The 21,725-nt window shown below is 43.8% G+C and overlaps 1 protein-coding gene across 1 annotated transcript in view; it reads left to right on the top strand.

The window, feature by feature from the left end:
- The window catches only part of GRIN2B (glutamate ionotropic receptor NMDA type subunit 2B), a 171,518-nt gene that overhangs the window by 119,759 nt on the left and 30,034 nt on the right, over positions 1–21,725 (top strand). Inside the window, exons 4-5 of the mRNA XM_005150288.2 lie at positions 20,884–21,092; positions 21,411–21,582. Coding sequence (XP_005150345.1) covers positions 20,884–21,092; positions 21,411–21,582 — 381 coding nt within the window. The remainder of the gene's footprint in view (positions 1–20,883; positions 21,093–21,410; positions 21,583–21,725) is intronic.

Below are 21,725 nucleotides of genomic sequence, written 5' to 3'. Positions count from 1 at the left end.
CAAGAAAGCTCCTAGGAAGGCAGAAAACAGAAACATGGCATTTTTATGGATGACTGAGCTTTTATGCAGTTGCTTTTAAAAGGCAAAATTATATGGCCATTTGCACTGCCTCTTGATTGCTCAGTGCACCAGCTATTCTTTATGCTGTATGCCATTTGCTGTCTTGTATTTAACTTTGCAAAATATTCTGGGATGCAGTTTGCATGAAGGCGCCTGTATTAACACATCTGTATGGTTTCGCAGTTTTAGAAGGGGCTCCAGGGGACCATTAACTTCCAGTGTTTTTTTCCCTTATTTCATGCCTTCCTGGGTTAGTTGAGCTCTAGACATGAGTAGGAGTGATGACAACTCTGTTGCAGCCTTTTTTGGCCCTTTTTCTCCCTCTCTCATGCTATGGCTACAACGTAAGCTTTGAAGGGTCATTATCTAAGTCATTGCATAGAAAAGTCTTTTGGGAGCCAAATTCACCTCTGGCGTAAGTGGCTGCAATTCCATTGACTTCAGGGTAGGATCACTGCTTGACATCAGGGGTAAATTTTTGCAATGTAGATATGAAAATGAACAGTACGAAGGTATAATGAATTGGTTTCTGTCCCAAAAAATGACCCACTCTTAGGCTTAGTTTGGTTTGTTGACAGTGCTGTGCTCCATCTTTGCATGTTAAGAGCCCTCTTTTCTGTTTGCTTCTGTCCTGGGACCTGTTTTCTTCTCCCTGTTATCTTCCTTCCAGATCCCTTCAGATCTGCTTGTCTGCAATGGCACACTCCCATATGCTGCATGCTCCCCACCCTCTGCTCCCACTTTGCAGCCAGTTGTGTGGAGTCCCTGAAGCTGGTGTTGTTGAGACAAATCTAAAATAGCTATCCTAGGCTAATCATTGCCACTAGGTCTTGGGCAGTTGTGGAAGACATAGACTAAAGTCCACAAATCCTCTCTCACAGCTATTGCAGTCCAGGACTACTGTATCTCCCTTATACAAGGGAGTAGAGACAGGGATGACTCATGGATGCCTGGTTTACATTAATATTACAAACCTGAGATATTTTGATCGACTAATACACAACTCCTGTCTGTATTTAGAGACTCACAACCCTTCTGGAGGGGACAGTCGTGTCAGCAGCACCTGGGATAGTGGGGGACAGTAGAAGTTGGCAAAGCCTGAACTGATTGACTCTTATTGGCAAGGAACTATTTTTGGGAGCCAATGATGAGAACACCCTGTACTGCTGCAAGTTTGGCTCTGCCTTACAAGGTTATATTCTGGGAGTTTAATCTGAGTCTGTCAAGTGAGCAACTGGAGTCTAAAAGGGTGAGTTTTGTGCTGGGATGAGGGGAGAAGTGATGGGGAGAGACTCTTTTGAGGTACAAATGGAAGAAAATAGAAATACATTCCTTGACTTTCTGCCATTTTTTCATTTGTGATTAAATATATATAAATTACTTCTGTAAATTCAAGACAGACTTCCGATGTCTCTATGATCTTGTGGAGGCAAAACTGTGACACTGAAGACCTATTTTCCCTTAGCCTAGGGGGTCCCTGAACTCTCTGTGAATGAGCTGTGTTCAGAGAGATCTCATTGCCCTGTGTAGAGATGCAGCCGTACCTCCTTGGGTTGAGATGTGGCAGATGTTCCTCACTGCAAAGCCATTCTAACTGGCAGTTTAGGGAATAGGTGAAAATGGAGGAGTAATTAGAGAGACAAAGATTGTAATGAATAGCACTCCGGTTGCAATACAGCTATCATTCTCTGTCTTGCAAAAAAAAAAAAAACCCAGTCCTGGTTAGTTTGATTCATGAACTGTGCAGAACAAGCTTATGGTTATTTGATTGTTTGTATTACTGTAGTCTTTGAAAAGGCCTGTCATTAACCATTGCCTCTCTTGCTGGGAGCTGCACAGAGAGACCAAGATGATAGCCATAGCCAATAAACACTTACTGTGTAAATATCAGCTGAGAAAAATGGTCATATAATCAGATGAGAGAGTCAATGCACGGGCAATGAAGGCAAGTTAAGAACAGTAGTTAATATCCAGGATTTTCTTACTGTGCATACTTTAGCAAAGTCTGTAAATAGGTGGCATATTTTACCCACTGATAGCAGTGAACATTTTTGCATTGATCTGCTAGAGAAATACAAGGGGGAAATGGGTGAACATTTGTAGGTTTTGTGGACTATAAACATGACAGCAGCCTGATTGTTGCAAATTATCTTCAGCTATCTGGGCAAAAGAAAAACTTAGGGTAGGTATAGAGAAAAGCAGTAACATAACTTCAGTGATATTCATTGAACCTCCCTCAAGAAGGCAGCCAAAATTGAAGCAAGCTACTTGGGTCTTGAAAAAACTGCTGAAGAAAGTGGAGCAGGTCACCACCCATTCATATCTTGCTACTGACTGAGGGATAAAGGCATCAAGTGGCTTGGAAAAGAGGCACTTGATGCAGCTGAAAAGGGAGGCAAAGGAAGACTGAAAAGAAAGGGGAGAAAATCAAATCAGGCAAATGTTCCCTGAAACAGCCTTATGAATGGATCTGCAGAGAGTGGGTGGATGAGAGGCATTTGTAACAGCCAAAATGAAGAGATGATAGAGTAAGGGAGAGAGCAATATCATGATAGTCTTTGAGGGTCAACAGTCCTAATCCCATATCTCAGATCTTGCTGTGTTGCCCTAATAAAAAGTCAGTCTGTCCAGCAGCAGGGTTTGCTTTCCTACACCAAGGAATTGGAGCAAAGAGCTCTCCTTCACTCATCTTGCTGCACCACTTGCTGTATGTCATCAGACTTCTGGTTTTTGGAGATATTTTGTGGAGCTCTCATATGAGACCTGACTTTTTCTTAACCTGTAAGATCATGGGCACCTATGACAACAGCTTTACAGTATCACAGTTACAGAAGTGCAATAATGTTCTGCAGGAAGCAGAAAAATTGTTCTTAGATTCAGGTAATTTTGTGTGTAGTTGAGCAGGGGAGCCTGTCAAAAAATTCCTGTTTGTTCTCTATGTTAGTATCTGCTCTGGTTGGAAAGTCTGCATTTTTTAGGAGAGTTCTGTAAAGTGAGAAGTGAGAGACCCGGAAATATACACATATTTACCGCAGTGCTGACAAGCAGTGGTAATCACAGACAGGGAGAAGGTGATGGGTGGGGTGCAAAGGGCTTGGTGCCACAGAGAAAGCAAATTGCAAGGAGCCTGACAATACAGCAGGCACTTTGGGGAATCATCAGCTGTGACTGCTGTGTGGGGTGAAAAATCCCAAGAGATCGCAGCTGCGCAAATGCTATTATGCTTTGATATCTGGGTGACTATTTGTGAGAAGGGTGTTCTCATTTTCCACTCTGCTTAGAAAGAAGTGAGAATGGATGGATGGATGGAATGGGCTGGTCTCTTGTGTTCAGTGGTACACACCATGTTGACAGGGCACCTCCATCTATTTCTCTAGTGGATACTGCTGTCTCTTTTCGCTCTTCAGATTTCTCAGAGACAGGGTGCTTCTCCCTGTAATGCAAGAAGGCTGCTGTCCTGGTTTGAGCCGTAGCAGTCATTTTTTCTCCTTCTTGGTAGCTGGTGCAGTGCTGTGTTTTGACTTCTGGGCTGGGAACAGTTGCTTGATAGCGAGCATGTTTTGAGTTACTGCTCGGGTGTTTTTTGTTCAAGGCCTTTTCTGAGCTCATGCTCTGCCAGGGAGGAGGGGAAGCCGGGAGGAAGGAGAGACAGGACACCTGACCCAGGCTAGCCAAAGAGGTATTCCATACCATAGTACGTCATGCACGGGATGTAACCGGGAGAAACCCGGAAGGGCTGGAGCTCTGGGGGGGAATGGAGGAGGTATTGGTTGGTGCTCGGTCGGGCAGGGTGGAGTGAGTTATGGGTTGGTGGCTGGTGAGGTGTTGTATTCTCTTCACTTGTTGTTTGCTTTATCATTATTATTTGTAGTAGTAGTAGCAGGAGTGATTTGTGTTATACCTTAGCAATTAAACCGTTCTTATCTCAATCCGTGGGGGCCACATTCTTTGGATTCTCCTTCCTAACTCTCTGGGAGTTGGGGGAGCAAGGGGGGGAGTGAGTGGGCAAACTGTGCGGATTTGGTTTAAACCACGACAGCTGCCTAGGGAGGAAATGCATTTCTTTACACTTATTGCACAGGGTTCAGGTAAGAAACCACCCCCTCTCTCATTCCTGTTCAGCACACTTGTTCGTGTATATGCAAAGGCTGGGTTTTTTTGATGTCTGTATGTAAATGCTATTTTCTCACTATCAGTAAGGAGCATTTTCCCCAAAGTTTCTCTCTTCCCCAAAGGACACTGATGTAGAGCAGGTTAAAATGGTGATAAAAACACTCTGCAGAGGCATAAAAAAAGCTGCAGAAATTGCTGAAATTAAGGGAAGAAAGGACTTTGGCTGGTTTCATTCACTTTGAACTGAAAATTCTCATTGACGACTTGTTTCCTAACACACCTCAAATAGCAGCCAGCATCTCTGTACATAGAGGAGAAAATAAAACTAGTGAAACTGAAAGGGGGGACTTCTTTGACCTTTTAGCTTTCTGAGGAAGTGAAAAATCTGGGACATACTTCTGAAAGAAAGATCTCCAAATCTTTGTGAAGTGTCATTGCATGCCAGTGCACAAAAAATATCCTACTCTGACCATAGAAGTGGTTCTTCAAATCTGCCGATGCCTGCTATGGGTTGTGTATGTATGGCAGAGTGTGCTCCCACAGCTCTGCAAGAAACTGACTCTTGAATAGATCTTCTGAGGGCTGTTTAGCTTTTCTGGATATGTTGGAAAACAAACAAATAGCCTGTGGTTTTCCTGGGGCATGACATATTTTATATGGCTATTACCCCTCAAACTACCATCTTACATGGGTGACATAAGTGGCCAATTTTATACCGTATTCCCTATAATACCCACGTTCAAACCAGTGTTTTTCAAGTAGTCTAGAAAAGATCCAAACTTTATTCTTTGATATCTCATACAGACTTGAGAAATACGTAGTTCTGTGGATGTAGACACAATTCTGCATGGGTACAGGATCGACGACCTGCTAAGCCTGAAAGGAGCTGTCAGTATGATAACAGCCTCTTCCAAGCCATGTAGCAGGTATCAGGGTAGAGGAGTGGCTGTAGGGTTTCAGAGGGTGATAAGCTGACCCTCCTGCTACTTGGCTTGGGGGGCAAAGGAGCAACCAGGACTAGAGCTGAGGCCTGACCTCCATCTGCAACAGATCCAACCAGTCCCCAGAAAGGAGCCTCCAACCTGCACCTAAGTGTTCTAGGCCTCTTTCTGGAGTGTGACAACAAACTGGGAGAACAGTGGAGCAGCTAAAATGAAAAAGACTCAGCATTAGAAGTATATTTGTTCAGCTGTGTCTTTGGTGTGTCTCTTTCAAAGGCTGGTTACCTCCTCTACCCTCCTAGCAAGGCACATTCTTGGCTTTGGGGTTTGTGCAGCTGTACAAACACAAATCTGTATTATATCAGCTCTGGTCTCAGGGTGAAAACCAGCCTACTGTGCTGCCTGGATCAGGGAAGAGAGGGGCATGATTGTGTTTCCAGTTCAAACTCTGGTCATTTGTCTTCTTCCAACCCTTCAAGCCATGCCTATGTTCTTTCTCCTGTGTGCCCTGAGTACTGCAGCCAAGTCCCTCGTGTGCTTTTCTGCATCTCTGTGCTTTAGTGGCTTTAAATATTATTTTATGTAGAACTTATCCCTTGGGGAATATCTAATGAATGCAAAGGAGGGATACTGTGAGAGGATTACCAAGCAGTCCCTAGAGGGCTCAGTATTGTCTATTGCTGAGAGGCAGAAACTGCGGGAAAAAGCCTTGTCTTGGAAAAAGATGAATGTATAAAAGAACACATGCACACATGTGCACGCAAACACACACACACATAAACACAAACAAAAAATTGGCGACTGAACACAAAGAGAAAGAATGCATTTGCACCAACCAAATGATTACAGAGCAAGCTCTATTCAATCAATGAATTTGCTTTCTTTTGACCTATAAGAAACCAGCGTTTTTACAGACCTGCCATCCAGAAAATGCTGCAAAAAGATAAATAAGAATGCTGGAGTGGTCTGAGATGCTGCATATGAGAACAGGCTACCATGAGTTGAAGGACAGGCTGTGTGTCATTGAGAAGATGAGTTTCCTGAGGTTTACAAACACACTTAAATTTGCCCACTGATTCAAGTGTTAAGAATCTCCTTGTAGATAGAATGTAGGAAAATCTGGAACCTTTTTGCTGTTATGATTGATATTGCTTAAACTTTAATCATATGCAAGAGGCAGCTCAGCTTGTTGAAATCATTAATTGCTAAGGTGTAACATATTCACTTAATTGGATTCTCTGCTAGATAGAGACATATTTATATGTATTTGTATATGTGCTTAGTGTATATATTTAGCTCCACAAAGACTGATATTAATGGAATGTTAAGGGTCCCTGGTGAAATAATCAGTAGACTGGAAGGGATAAATGTTCAGTCATAAGCATGATCATTTCTGTCACAAGAAGGGTAAGGTCTAGCTTACTGGATATTCCTGGCACAGCAGAAAGGCAGGCAGGGCTAAAGTTGGCACTGAGGTAAACTTGCACTTTTATGTGCCTTAGGCTGCTTGTAGGGCTGCTTTACACACGGCAGGCCACCTCCCCACAGTGCCTGTTTGTCATTAAGGACTGCTGATCAGCCAGTCCTTCTCCAAGACTGGTTCTTCTGCCCAGGTCTCAGAGGCTGTCTCCATTTCTCTGTGCAAGACAGCACTGCATTGTTGAGCCACAGCTCTCTATGGCAACTGCATAGCATCTTTGGAGGCATCCTACCCTCTGAGGCTGCAGACTCCCTCCCATCCATATGTGACCTATGTGTGTGGAGACTTACTGCATGGGGTCCTGAGGTGGCAGAAAGGCTGATTCAGAGCCAAGAGGAGGAGCTCAGTCCTGGGACCTCATCTGACTTTTATGTTAACCATGGGAAATGAGATGGGAATGCTTCCTGGAGGCTGGAAGGGGCAGGGCTGAGTGCCACTGTGCCCAGCTCAAGCATCACTTTGCTCCCTCTTCCAGAGAAGGTATCTTCAGAGAGCCAGGAAAGACAGCTGCCTGGTCACTTGTGCCACTTCAGCTTCCAGAGCAGCTGGAGAGGACTCAAAAATGTGCTCTCAAGCTTTAGTTAATCTCCTGATCCCAAACTAGTCCTTAGCGAGTACCATATAAAATCCCGCAGTTCCTTTCACAGCTGTTGATCTACATTCCTGACCTGCTGTACCGCCTCTTTGTCATTAATCAGCATGATTTCCATTGCTGACTGCTGGCACGCATGGCTGCTCTGCAGGAACAATTACCCTTCTACATCAAAGATCCTTCCTCTGATGTGGGGCATGAGGTGTAGCCTTCATAGGTGCAGCCCTGAGCTGCAGTTTCTTCTGGGATGGGTGATCTCAGGCATCTCCTTAATATACTTTTGTCATTGTTCCTGGCTGTTAGGTCCCTGTTCATCCCTCTTGCAACATGGAATGGATTATTAAGAGCCTTTTATAGAGGGAAAACTGAGCTTTGGAAAGCTTCTGTGGCTTGCTTGAGGTCACAGAGTAAGCACAGGACAAATTTACAGCCAGCACTTGTGTCTCTTCACTCCTGGTCATATGGGGAGACATCATCTGTGCTCTGCACAGCTGCTGCAGCTGCTTAGGGCAAGTGTGCTCTGTGAAACTCAGTTACACATTGCCTGTACTGGGTTAGGCTTGCAATGGTAAATCCACACCATGCAGAGCAGCACCACAGGGATGCAGCAGGACAGTGTGGTGCAAAGCCTGGCAAGCTGCCTTGGCTCTCAGCCCTGCTGGGCTAACACGGCTAGATGACATCTGGACTGCAATTGGCTTGGTGTCCCCATGTCATCTACCCCCACCCTCATGCTTCTACTCTAAGGTTACACAGACTAAATAGGCATGGTCCTGTCCATACCTATCCCTCTCTCTTAGCCTCTTATAAGCAAATTGCTGCAACATGAGAAATCTGCCTGCAGCATAATCTTCCTGATTAGTGCCTTCCTTTCCTCTCACCTTCTGGGCACCATGACCATGAGGCACCTGCCAGCTTCACCCTCTTCCACTTCTCTCCAATGCTCCCTTCCAATTTGGCTTCTGCTTTCTTTGCCTTGTTCAACCCCTTGGCAAGGTCAGTGCTGCCTCTTTCATCATAAAATAGGATTGCATAATCTCTATGTTGGTTGATTAGTTTGCTGTTCGTTGCCTTTTTTTATTCCTCTGTCCTCTGCCAGTGCATGGTGATTTATGGATAGCTCTTTCTCCATCATCACTGATACTTCCTTGGCCCATTTATTGGTTTTGTAATAACTCGTGCACAATTGTATAAGCAATTACAAACAGAAAAAAAAGAACAGTAATTTCATTTTTAGCTTCTGAAGTCAAGCTAGGAAATGCCAGTCTTGTTTCCCAGGACACCTTAATACTGTTCCTTCAAGTTTCTTTACAGTACAGGATTGAGGCAGGGAACGTGTGGAGAGAGTTGTAAGTACTCATTAATTAAAACTTGAATCACATTGTCCACACACAAGTGGGATGGAAGAAAAGCTGAAAAGGAAACAGTAAACCTGCCATTTCCTAATATTTCAACCTAAATAAAGTTCCTTTTGTGTAGTTTGGTTTATGGTGTTTTTCATGTCTATGTGTGTTTTATTTTACTTTTAAGGGGAAAATGCAAGGTCTTTTTTGCAGAAATATACTGTTCATTCTCATGCATGCTGAACCTTCAGTGCTGAGTCTGACTGTTCAACCCAGTGACTAACCTGTACTTGTTCCACAGGCAGTAATGACAGATCAAACTAGTTTGTCTTTCTTCTGCATCCCACATGTGGAGTGCAAGTGACCTTTTTACAGTGGGGTGTGTTTTAAAAGACTGAGAAGAACCTGGGCAGGTTGTCCACTTTTGTGGGCAGCCTGATCAGGCTTTTGGCTTTCCCTTGCTCTGCGAAAGCTGACGTGTTCCTTGTACTGACTGTGGGTATGTCCCCACTGATTTACTGGGTTGATGGGTTTAGGTCTTAAAACATTTAAGCTCAGATGCTGTTTGGGCTCTCTGCCATGATTTCTGCAAGAAAGTGACAGAAAAGAAATTACAATTGTTTAACAGGTTATAATGCAATTAAAAGTGAATGAAATTTGATGGGCCAAAGTAAAAATCATGTCCTTAGCCTCAGGTTTTTTATCCTGCTGACTTTCAAATGTCTGTTGCAAGACATGGAGATGTTGGCTTTTAGCAAGGAACCAGCCTGAAGACTGCTGGAATGGAAAACATCAGAGAACTAAATTAGTCTTACTACTTACTCCCCTTATAACAGAGGTAACTACACAGTACACACACATTTAAATAACGTGTATGAAGTCATCCAGCTAATTCCAGACTTCAAGAAGTCATTCCACGTGTGGACTTACATGTGTTATGAAAGCGCTTTTGCAACCTGCTCAGCCTTTGCTTCATCTTATGTCTCCAGGACTGCGTCTGTCATGCCTATTCTTTCAGGTTGAAGAAAGGGAATGGCACAAGATCTGCTTTGTGTTGACATGATTAGGAGCAAAATAACAGACAAATCTCTTCATCAGGGACTGTAGTGGTAGCACAAGGGGTAACGGGTTCAAACTGAAACAGGGAAAGTTTAGATTGGATATAAAGAACAAGCTCTTTACTGTGAGGGTGGTGAGTCACTGGAATGGGTTGCCCAAGGAAGCTGTGAATGCTCCATCTCTGTCATGTTCAAGGCCAGGTTGAATGGAGTCTTGGATGGCATGGTTTAGTGTGAGGTGTCCCTGCCCATGGCAGGGGGGGTTGGAACTTGATGATCTTAAGGTCCTTTCCAACCCTAACCATTCTGTAATTTTATGATTCTATGAAAAATAGGTGTACCTGAGGTCCATTGGGTTGAGAGAAGGGGAGGATTTTATATCCTTAAGGCAATGCTCCCTAGAAAGCAGTGCTTGGCTTAACCTTTCTTTGCCAGCTGGGGCTGGCAAATAAATAGCTTCCTTTCTCCTTCCCAAATTGTTTATTTCAAGGTTACCTCTCTCTGTATCCAGACTCAGGTCTGATTATACTCCTTTTGCATAGGGATGACTTGCAGCCCAGATGCCCTCAGCTGGGCCCTTGGCAGTTCTACCTGCACTATAAGCCCAATCATCTTACCGTAACTGCTGCTGGGGTACCTCTGAGTGTGTGTTTACATCTGTGTATGGGATGGGAAAGGAGCAAAATCTTTGGCAGAGCCATTCCCTGCTGCTCATCGAGTGCTCGCTGGCTCCAGCCAGCATGGCATGAGTGCAGTTAACCACCTGTCCTGCCAGGGGGCTCCATCCAAGGGTCAGGTCTTCCCTGTAGGTTATGGGTAGGCCTGGGAAGTCCTATTGAATGCTCTGCCCAAACACAGCAGAGTGCCATGGTTCTCAAGCAAAACCCAGTACTCAGCTGTAGCAGTGGGTCAGGTGGGGGTCCTGAAGCTTGTGGGTTCTCTTTATGGAGCCCTCATCCACCAGAGAACGTGATGCATGAGCTCTTAATGCAGAAGTCTCCAGTGGGGGAGTATAGCCCACACCAGCTGGGAGCCCTGGGCCAACCTGGCAGCCTTTCCCATAGGAGGGGTTGGTCTGCAGCACCACAAACAGAAGTACCCCGGCAATGCTCACTGCTGGCGGAGATGCGCCGCAACACTGACATCACTGTGGTTTGGACCAGCACTTCATTTCAGAACAGAGGTGAGGTTATCATCTGGGCACTTCTGGGATGAGGACAAAGCACCCAGCCCAGCTCTAAGTCAGTGGGAGCTGAGATGGGGTGGAAATCAAACCATGAATTACTCCCCCATCCCTGCAGGTTTCTCCATTGCTTGCGCCAGTCTCATTCCTGCAGCTGGTCCTGGCATGCGGCAGCAGAACAACAAGTTGAAGATATAATGGAGGCAGTGGTGAGGGGATAGGTCTGTGCAGTGGGAAAAGTGTCAACGGTTGCATACCAGTGATGGGGGTGAGGACCATAGGTGGGCAGGAGTTGGGGTACTGATGACATGGGGCATGAGGGACCTCTATCCCTTTCTGCTTACAAAGGGAAGGTGGGAACTGCCTCTGCTTCCCCTCCATCTCTTATCCCCTCTGTTTAGTTGAGAACATCTGAATGAATGAAAGAAAGAAGGAAGGAGGGAGAAACTGAGTCAGGGTATGAATTTATCTCCAAGCCTTCTCCATAGAGACCTGCAAAGAAGTCTTTGGATTTAAAAAGGTGCAAGGATGCTAGAAAGCAGCCCCCTTAACAACACATGGGGTGGAGGGAAAACAGTAAGGGTGTCCTCGGTTGCCTCTATCCCACAGCTTTGCTTCCCATCTGGCCCCTTTACAAAGCTAGAGAAGAGATCTGGCAGAGAACCAGGGTGCAGAGCAGAGCTCGGGTTTCTACTGGTTTGGTAATCCAGTGACAACATGGAGCAGTGGCTCAGCTGTCTGCTCCTTGGGACAGGTTCTGTGCAGTGTATGCAGCCCCCCAACATATGCGAGGTTGGGGGGGGCAGGCAGACATACACTCTGAAGGTGTAGAATTGGTGGGGCTGCCTGTGGCTATGCCAGTGTGAAAACAGAGCTAGGATCAATACAAAGGGTGTGTGGCCAGTGGGGACAGCATTTGCAATTGCCTGCTCTTAGTGGTGGGAGAGAAAAGAGAGAGGAACATGCAGTCTTGTAGCTGCCTTCCATGAAATCTTGCTCCCAACATGTGCAGTAATTCCTCCTCCAAAGGCACATTCTTCCATTTTCACTAGCAAGAGAAGAGCTGAACACGTGGGTCTCTCTGAGTAGGAGCATGCATGGGGCTGTGCCTCTCTCGGCAGGTGTGCATCTCTGCATGGGGGCAATGTGGGGCTGCTGTGCAGAGGGCAGCAGCTCTGGCTGGTGTATTGAGGATGGGGAGGCATTTCACTCACTGTGACACCTCCCAGTGAAAGTTAAAGGATCTCTGGTATTCTCAGAGATGCTTTTCAATGCAGCACCTTCGGTCTTGCTTGCACAGCTCAGAAATCAGTAAGGTTTAGAAACTCTTTTCATGTCGCCTCCTTTCCTAACCCTGCTGGGACCTGCTTCAACATTTAGTTTTTTCTCAGCGCAAGGAAACATTTTTGGCCTTCCTCTGGCTGTGCATTTTTAAACATTCCTTCAGTCTCAGGTCCCAAGAGGTGCTGGGAAAGGTATTTGCTCTGTGTAAAGAGTAGGTGTCACTGCACAGGGGAACACACATAGAGGTTTTGTACACTGCTGCACAGGACCCACTTATCAGGTAAAGATCTAAACCATCTCCCAAGCTGCAGTGTGACTTGTCAAAGCGCATCTCTCCCTCTGTGTATCATGTTTTAAGGGGAAAAAAAGTCTGAGTGAAAGAAATGAAAGCTCAGCAAAATGCAAACCAAAGCCCAGCGCTCAACAGAAGCCAAAGAGAAAAATCATTAGATAGGGCATTACATGCGTGGACACGTACTAGATGCAGACACACACCTGCACAATGCAGATGCACTCCTAGAGACTGCAAAATGCTTTCATAAAGCATTTAGATACCTATTATGCACATAAGAATAAGTTTTTCTTTAAACCTTTGTGACTCCCAAACCCCTGGTGACAGAAAACATGCAATCTTGCCAGTATCCTTGTCCCATTTTCCTCTTCCCCATAGTTCTGCAGAGGACAGCAGTAAAGATGCTCAGGGTGAAATCTTCTTTCACCTTAGATGAGCAATGATGGGGCAGTATAAGCTTCCTAGCTTAGGTTTTATTTCCCAGACCAGAATCAGACTAGACCAATGTTGTTAGAGTTTGGGACATTGTCTTAAGCTCCCCTCTCTTCACATAGAGTCATTTCAGAAGGGCATAATGGCCCTAAGGATGTAAAATTACTGAAGTAAGAGCCTGAGTCAGGTGTTGTCACTGCCTGTTAGCTGGAGGTGGCTTGTGTTGGATGGTACAGTCAGGCTGCAGTGTTTGTTAAGATACAATTTTTTTTTCTTATTCTTCCAAAATCCTAACACCTGATTTGCATCCCCTCGAAGCTATAGCTTTGCTGAATTACATCCTCCAGACTACTCAAATCACAGCCCACACTACCATGAAAAGCTTCCTTTAACCTCTCCCTTCATGTCTCCTAATTATGCCTGTGCTGATAAATCATGGTTATGTGTACACCAGGTATCATTGAGGACCTTGAGCAAATATGTTCCCCTGGGAAACCATGCTGCTCCTGCATAAGCCAGCCTTGTCTGGATAGATCACAACCTGAGTTACCAAGTTACCACTACTATCAAGAACACCATCTGCCAGAGGAAGCTATCAAGTGATCCTAGCTGGTTTTATGCCTGTAGTGAACTCTTGGTACCTTCTGGTTTGGAGAAATGATTTACCAAGGCAAACACTTTGGCATTCTCACAGCTCTGACCTTTCTGTGACACCAGTGGAGCTCCATAGGCTTTGCAGAAGTCAGAAGCACTCAAAGTATATCTCATTAACCTTCTCAGGCTAATCATGGCAGGGGACAGGACCTCAACAACTGCAAAAAGCATTTAAATGCACTAGGAAAGAAATGTTTCAGCAAAACTGGCAAGAGCTGTGTAAATGCCAGACCTCAGTGAGCTGGGGACTGTATTTCTGCAAAGAGCTTTTATTCCCAAAATGAGTTGTAAACAAGAGCAAGTACTTCACCCTGTCTGTATTCTAAGCCAAGCCTTTCTCTGGCATATGCTAGGTGCTGTATAAATATACAGGGAACAAAATTCCACCATCTCCTGCAGCCTACATGTTTAATTGAAAGGCTGTTAGAAGCAATTCCTGCTTCTGCAGGTGCAGTGAAGAAAGCAGCCTTCCCCAGGTGGTTATGGAGGGTAAACTTGAGGTTCAGGAAGGAGTGTTGTTTCTGTTAATTAATTTTGCATGTGGAGCATTCACAACCATTTCTTGTCTGCTTTGGCTGATGTGGCTAATTAATCACCTTGAGTGTCTGTAAACGGGAGATTTTCGCTCTCTATGGCATCTCTTCTACATCTGTTGTAGACCAGCCTATGTGAGGATACAGACCTGTAACTTCACAGGAATGATACATTTGGTAATGGCTGTGATGTTAGCACTCTTAAGTGTGAGAGTTGTGACTTAACCAGCTTGGGTGAAGGCTAAGAGGAATGTTTTATTCTCAAGGCACTGGAGAAGATTTTGCTGCTGAATGAAGGAATTATGAGCCTAGGAGGTGGAGGTATCAATGGCAAGAGTGTATGTGTTCATGTGGGTTAGCTGGGGAACAGAGATATAGTGGTATATATGAGTTTTGACATCTTCAGGCTGAAAAGTCAGGGAGAAAAGGTTTTCCACAGAGGAATTCTTCCTCTTGCTTCTGCTTATTTAAGACACTGGACTGGAAAGGCTCATTTGGTCCCATCACTACTACTCAAGGAAGCAACATCATATAGCTCTATATGAACCAGTTATGTTTCTTCTCAACCTCATTTTAACTGTTTTCACAGCTCCTTTTGGCCAGCTCTTCCAGAACTTTCCTCCTCTGATCCTTAAAATCCACTTTATTTTCAAGGCAAATTTCCTCACAACCTGTTGCTCTTGTACCAACATTGGTTTTGTGCTTTAAACCCTCTTTTCTCCCTCTGTTGTGTATCTGTCCCCCCTTTATTTATACAGAGCCATCATATTCCCTCTTGGCTTTCATTTTTCTAGGTTAAACAAGCTTTTTAATCTTCTCCTTTAAAGCAGGTTTTCTGTTCTCCTAATCACTCGATCCAAGGTTATTTCTGATAACTAACTTTTCTGTAAGATTCCTAGCTGCTTTGTCCAAACCAGGTATAAAATAGCAAGGCCTGTTGCCTGTTGAATAATTTTGGGGTGAAGAAATGTGTCAGCTATCAGATCTAGAAAAAAAGACATGAAGGTGCTAATGTTAAAATTTGAATTTGTTCTCCACCTTATCTCTAGAAAACTAAAATCTCCCATAATTACTTATTTCCTAATGTAATTTCTCTTTAATAACAGTAATGACATCTCTATCCGGAATGAAAGCCAAGCCTGTGGAGAAACAATAGATCTCTGTGGTTCGGTCCTGGTGAAATATCTTGCACCAGCCTTCCAAAAACTATCTCAGTCCCAAATCATTTCACTTTATTTATTTCTTCACAATCTGCTGCAGCATTAAGGTTACAACAGCATCCCCCAGGTTTTCTTTTATTTTTATATACCCTGAGCAGTACATACTTCCATTGGCAGTGTCCCAGTTATAATGACTATTTCTACAGTGTTTCTATTATTCCTAGAGTAGCTCTTTTCAGGTCCTGCCCAGCTGTTCTGGTTTTCCTATGTCCTCATTCAGGATCTGTATGAATCGTACTGACAAGACTTATTTCTCCCTGAGCTCTCCCTGCTTCTCAGAGGGGTTAGGTATGCTTTTCCATCAGCTGTATTACCCATAACACTATTTTCTGCCCACTGCCCAACATCCTACTTTTACCTTTTCTATATTCAATTTTCCCTTTTTCAGATACTGAAATCAGGTGCAAAAGTTCCATAAGCTTTTTCCAGATACCTATCTGACAGCAAAGATAAAAGAGGGGAAATTTTTACATTTACACCATTCACAGATACGTGCTGTGTATGTTTCCTCACCTAGGTCTAGACACATGTGTCTCTTTATTTCCATACTATTTGTGAACCTCAAGGTGTTTTCTGTGTTTATCTACTCAGTGCAGCCCAGAGGTGAAAACATAGTGTTATCTCCATTTGATACAGTGTGGAGTGGATAAGGGTGCAGATTAGACTCCATTGGTCCTTGGTGGAACAGGAAATTTCTGCTTTCTAATCCATCACCTGTGTTATTGCCTTAGTGCTTCCCCATTGAAATGAAAAAAACCCTCAGCTTCTGGGGAAAAAAACCCCACCCAAACACGTAATAAGGGAGAAAAAAATTAACCTTCTGGGAAAATTAAGAAAGCAGATCAAGTCCTGAGTGAGTTTGGGATGGTCTTTCTTTTAATCTGTAAATGAAACCAAATCCCTTTCTTCCTTTTGTATTTCTTCTATACCAGGAGTGGCAGGAACTGACAGAAGTTTTTAAATGAAAAGAGAGTGGTGCAAGACACAGTACAAATGGGAGCCTGAATGAAATAAAAACTGTCAAAAGACTTTGCCCAGATATACTCCTCTTACAGCCTCTTGAAAAACAGGCATCTGAAGGTTCAGGCTTTCCCCTGGACCTTCACCCTAAATATGAATGCACTGCCTCTGAGCATCTTGTCAAAGAAATGTGTCAGAACATTTTTGGTTTTATCCAGAATTGTATTCTGTTGCCTACTCCTTGAAAGTCAAATTTCTAGAAGGGGTTGGTTTTCCATATATTGACATTATTTAGAGGTTTTTCCAGGTGCTGTTATGTTTTGAAGTCCTGCCTTAGCACACTAAGAGAAGTTCAGAGATTGACTTTTGCCAGTCTTTAGTGGGAACAAACAATTTTGGAAGTTCACACGAGTAGCTTGTGCTTGATTGTACTACCCATCTGCATAAGCATTTTGTAAATGGTGAGACTGGTGCTGGACATTTCAACAGGCAGTTGCTTTTCCCAGTGTAGTGTGCAAGTTATCCACTGAATGAGACTACCAACTTTGCTGTGTTATAAATATCTTGCTGACCTGATAACACTGAAAAGAGCACATGTAGAAGAATAAGGAAATATACTCTCCTGGTGTAAATTGCAGCAAGGAGATTTAGGTTATACATCAGGAAAAAACCCAACTTTTTAGTGGGAAGGATAGTTAAGTACTGGAATAGACTGCCCACAGAGACTGTGGGCTCTCTATCAATATAAGGACAGGTTAGACAAACATCTGCCACAAATGGCTGTTACAAAACGTAGCTTCCCTTGGGAGGAGAAAAGCTTCTGTTAAGAATTAGTTTTGGGGAACTAATGCAATACACCTTTCATTAAAGATGCGCATTAACATACTGCAGAACACTTTTGTTCTGGCTGCATTATACCATGGTTAGTTAAGGCATTTTGCCAGGCTGCTGGAAGCCTTTTGGAAGGCTCTTACTTCATTTCTCCTTGCATAGGCAATCTTGCCCTTTGTCTGCATGGTATAACTTATATACTTAGGCAAACCAAATGTATATATGATTGACTTTTTGCATTACAATAGCTCCCAATTTTGTGCTTTGCAAATGTATTGGACTTCTGGTTCCAATAGCTTCCTATCCAAAGTAGGATCTCATATTTAAGGTAAAAGTTGGCTGCTCTTCTCCCTCGACACCTCCAAATTTATCCCCAAATGGAAGTGACTTACCTTTCTTGATAAGATCAGACCTGTTACATACAGAACAAGGGGAAGTTAAGGTGAAATTCTAGCTCTTAGAAGCCCTGCCCTGACATATAGTAACATTCGTATGGATTGGAGAATGATTAGAAAGGAGGCTTTAGAGATCCCTAGTATCCTTACTTCTGCTGATTCTGCAGCCCTCCAGGGCTCCTAGCGGGAGTTTGAATGACTAGACTCTGATCGAAGAACGCACAGTGTGTCTTGAAACTGCAGGGTGACCAATATGTAAGATGCCTGGGCTGGTTTATTTTTCCACTTTTTGCTGAGGCAAGCATTCAGCAAAACCTTAGTAACAGCAGTTCACAAGCTGTTAATACCGAACACCCTGAGATTTCAGAAGTGCTTTGCTCTGATCTGCACAGCAGAGGAGGCATCATTACCTGGACAAGTCTGTGACATCTAATTCTGTTGCAGCTAACCTCTGTCCCCACAATGAATTGCTCCTTCCCTCTGATGGCAGATTATCTAGCATATGATGCACATTTGTATATTCTTTCTCTTGCATTGTCTCCATCATCTGCACATGTGGTGTTTTTTACTATCTGTACTGTCCTTTCCCACATGATGTTTAAGCCTGGTCCTCTTACTACATACATACACATTTCACCCTTGCACATATGATCATATAAAGAAGTCTGCCCTGTCTTAATTAAAAAAGCTTTTCTGACTTTGCTTATACGTATCTGTACATGTCTGCAGGTATATGGCATACCTGATTGTTCAGGTTAGCAATGAAATGTAGTATTTGCATGTATTTTTGAGACACTCCACAGTTAATTTGAAATTTAGGTTAGAACATTCCCTTACATTCTGTTTCCTTCTCTTTGGACAATTTAGAATGATTTTATTGGGATAATAAGGAAAGGATGTGTACTACTGTATTTGCAGGTTAGATGCTTAAGCACGCTGGAGGCTGTGGCAAGACTGTCATTCTTATCCTAATTTCATAATGTTGTCCATGTAGTACAACAATGTGAAACGTGCCTGGCACACAGCCTTATGAACTTCCTTTCTGTCCCAGAGAACTTCTCAGTAATTATGCGTTGGGTTTGCCTATCTGATCTAATTTATCACTTAGGGGTTTATATCATGCCTATTACTGTGATATATAAGTGCTGCTGAGATTCTGCAAGATGTCTCTTTCATCAACCACTTATTTCTATGATAAGTTGATGTTACTAAGCTGGGCTGTTCTGTGCAGCATCTTAATCACTGGTCCCCCCTGAGCCCCGGTCTGTGCAGTTGTTCTACTTGTCTGTTGGTTTCACCAAACTGGTTTTGGAGATTTGAGGTCTCTTATTTGAGGGTTAAAATTGCACTGCAGAAACCTCTGGCTCAGATGATGATGAATTGAGCTGCTTGGTCAACAAGTGAGAAGCCTAGGTCTGAGTAGACCCTGAAGGAGCTCTTTATTCCCTCAGAATGTACTCTCCACATCTGGGTTTAGATATTAGTTTGAGTACAGACCATCTGCTGTCCTGGACAACACTATCTGTTGTTCGAGGACACTTTTCGGGGCCACTGGTTTCCAAGTCCACCTTTCACCTGCTGCTCCAAATGTAGCTAAAAATTAAAGCACCCCTCCCTGCCCACTCAAGTGACAAAACAAAACAGAAAGAAAGAAAGAAAAAGATAGCTGTTCACTCTGCTTTCCGGTCCACGAAGCATGACTCTGTGGGTGGAAGGAACATTAGGGGCAAGATCTCCTTGACATGCTTGTCATCTTGGGAAACTAAGACCAGCTGCTCAGCCACCTCACCCCGTTCTTACCAAACCCACTGCCTTGCTATCCCTGGGGTGCTGTGTTCACACTGCAGGGGTGGATGGGGAGGCTGCTGTCTCTGGGTGATGTTTTCTGCATTCTTCTCCCTTCACAAGCCCCTGGAGTGGATTTTTCTTTCATGACCAGATGAAGCGTTTGTTTGTTTTGAAGGCGACAAGTGTTTTATGTGAATTCTAGCTGCTCTCAAATGCCAAACCCCAGCTGGGCTTTGAGTTTCACAGAATAACTGCTGACACCTAATGAGCCTCTAATAAATGCTTCCCCCTCCCATCCTGTCACTTAAATAAATAAATGACTGAAATTTGGGGGTGGTGGGAGGGGTGTTGGATTGCAGTGAAATTAAGATTTTCTGTTTTCCCACCAAGCAGGTACCCTTCTCAGGGCAGTTGTGCAAGCCTTCCGCACACCCACACTGCCTTTGTCATCAAGTCAACATGTCTCAGCCTTGGCCTAAAGGGCTTTCTTTGAGGATGGAGAAGAATTCCTTCTGAAGATCAGTTAGTTTCTTGCCCTCTCAGCTTCAGCTGCCAGCCATGGTGATAATTAGTGTCAACTGTGATGGGGGGAATTCAGAACGAAGGCAAGACTTTGATAGTTGAAAGCTTAGTTGATGTTCCAGGATTTGTTTGGGGTCTTTTTCCTGGAATTTTTGCAAGGAATGGTCTAACATGTACAGTGAATGTGTTACATATATCGTCTCTTGAGGGACTGGAGTGGCTTCAAAAAACTCTTATTTGTGGCAATAAGTATAGGGCAACTGAGTTCCACCCCCCTTTCCTGACTGCTGAAGGTATGATTTCTGTTTGTGCAAGAAATGGAACATGAAAGGATCTAAGGTTGCAGTATATTCTTATAGAAAAATAGCAACATTTAAAAAAATCAAATACTATTTGATTTTATTTTTTTATGTGTCAGAAACACAGAGCAACTCGTTGTTTCCAGCATAGGTATGTAACCAAGTCATTGTGAAAGGACAAGAACAGGTATTTCAACAAGGCCTTGTCAGGAGATAGCAAAAACTGTTAGCAAGCACCTCTATGTTCTTCTGTGAAGACACTTCTGCAAATGGAGAACATCTTCTGTTGCCTGTCTCTTGGAAGAGCTCAGTCCTGACTAGGAATGGGCAAAATTATTATCTCTGGACAAAATCAAGTTTGACTAAAATGAATCTGTTTAATGAATTTCACTGAAAATAAATGAAGACAAAATTTTGAAAAATAAACAAGTTCCTTTTAGACTATTTGGAGTTAAATATTTCAATTTTTATGTTTCAACATTATATTTTTTTTCAGCATCTGTATATATTTCTTCTCTTTTTTTAGCAGGAAAAAAGCCCATTTTTATTGTGGCTAGTAGGCTGAAGTCATTTCAGGAGGCTATAAGCTCTGTTCCTGTTGTTTGGCTGAGAAAGTTGGAAGGCATCATATCTGTTTGACCCCTGTGATGGTATCTTCCTGGTCATCCACTCACTGTCCCAGAGGGAGACCATCACAGAGATGAGATAACCCGGACACCTTTCTTTTTCTCCACTTCACCCTGCTTGAACCCACTTACTCGGAGCCTCCTCCCCAGGAATGTCCTCATCTTATATGAGCCATGAGCTTAAGTACTCCAGAGTGGTCCTCCTGCCCAGGTCTGTGGAAGATGCAGAGGGATAGGGCAGCTGGAAGTCTATCATCTGTGGTTTGTGTCTCCACAGGTGGGAAAATGGAAGGAAAAAAAGTTGCAGATGAAGTATTACGTGTGGCCCCGCTTTGAGCTGTATCCTGACTCTGAGGAACGTGAGGACGATCACCTGAGTATTGTGACCTTGGAAGAGGCACCGTTTGTCATTGTGGAGAATGTGGACCCCCTAAGTGGCACCTGCATGAGGAACACGGTCCCTTGCCAAAAACGCATAGTGACTGAGTAGGCACCCCTGGGTTTTTCTCCTCCTACTGGGCTCTTCCAACTCAGCAGAATGTAGGGAGTCTGTTGGGCCAATACCATCATACCCTGACAATCCTTTTTAGAAAAGTCACCAACATTTGCCCGGCCTGGCCTGTATCCGTTCATGACTGGCCCCTTTGGGCAAAGCATCATAGTGTGTCCCTTCATCCTCCAGCACAGATAGCACACATGAAATTCTACACATTGTACTGTGGGAGGGGGAGTGCATAAAGACAACAGAAGGGAATTAAGGGAGTTTTCCCAGTCCTTTAACCCATTCTTGTTGTGACGGTTCAGGAACAAAACCGATGAGGAGCCAGATTACATGAAGAAATGTTGCAAGGGGTTCTGCATTGACATCCTCAAGAAAATCTCAAAGTCTGTCAAGTTCACCTATGACCTCTACTTGGTGACTAATGGCAAGCATGGGAAAAAGATCAATGGAACATGGAACGGAATGATTGGAGAGGTCAGCAGCAAAAGGAGGGCATGATGGGTTTCATTCCTGGGCTGGGTGACATGGGTTAGGTCTAGCCTCTCATCATTACTGGGTCCCTTTCTGAGTAGGGACAGAGGTGACTCTATAGAAATAATTGGCCTGGTTTCTTTCTG

The sequence above is a fragment of the Melopsittacus undulatus genome, chromosome 5 (genome assembly GCF_012275295.1).
Source record: "Melopsittacus undulatus isolate bMelUnd1 chromosome 5, bMelUnd1.mat.Z, whole genome shotgun sequence".
In the NCBI taxonomy this organism is placed as follows: domain Eukaryota; kingdom Metazoa; phylum Chordata; class Aves; order Psittaciformes; family Psittaculidae; genus Melopsittacus; species Melopsittacus undulatus.
The sequence above is the reverse complement of the archived record's forward strand: the minus strand, read 5'-3'. Positions and strand labels throughout refer to the sequence as shown.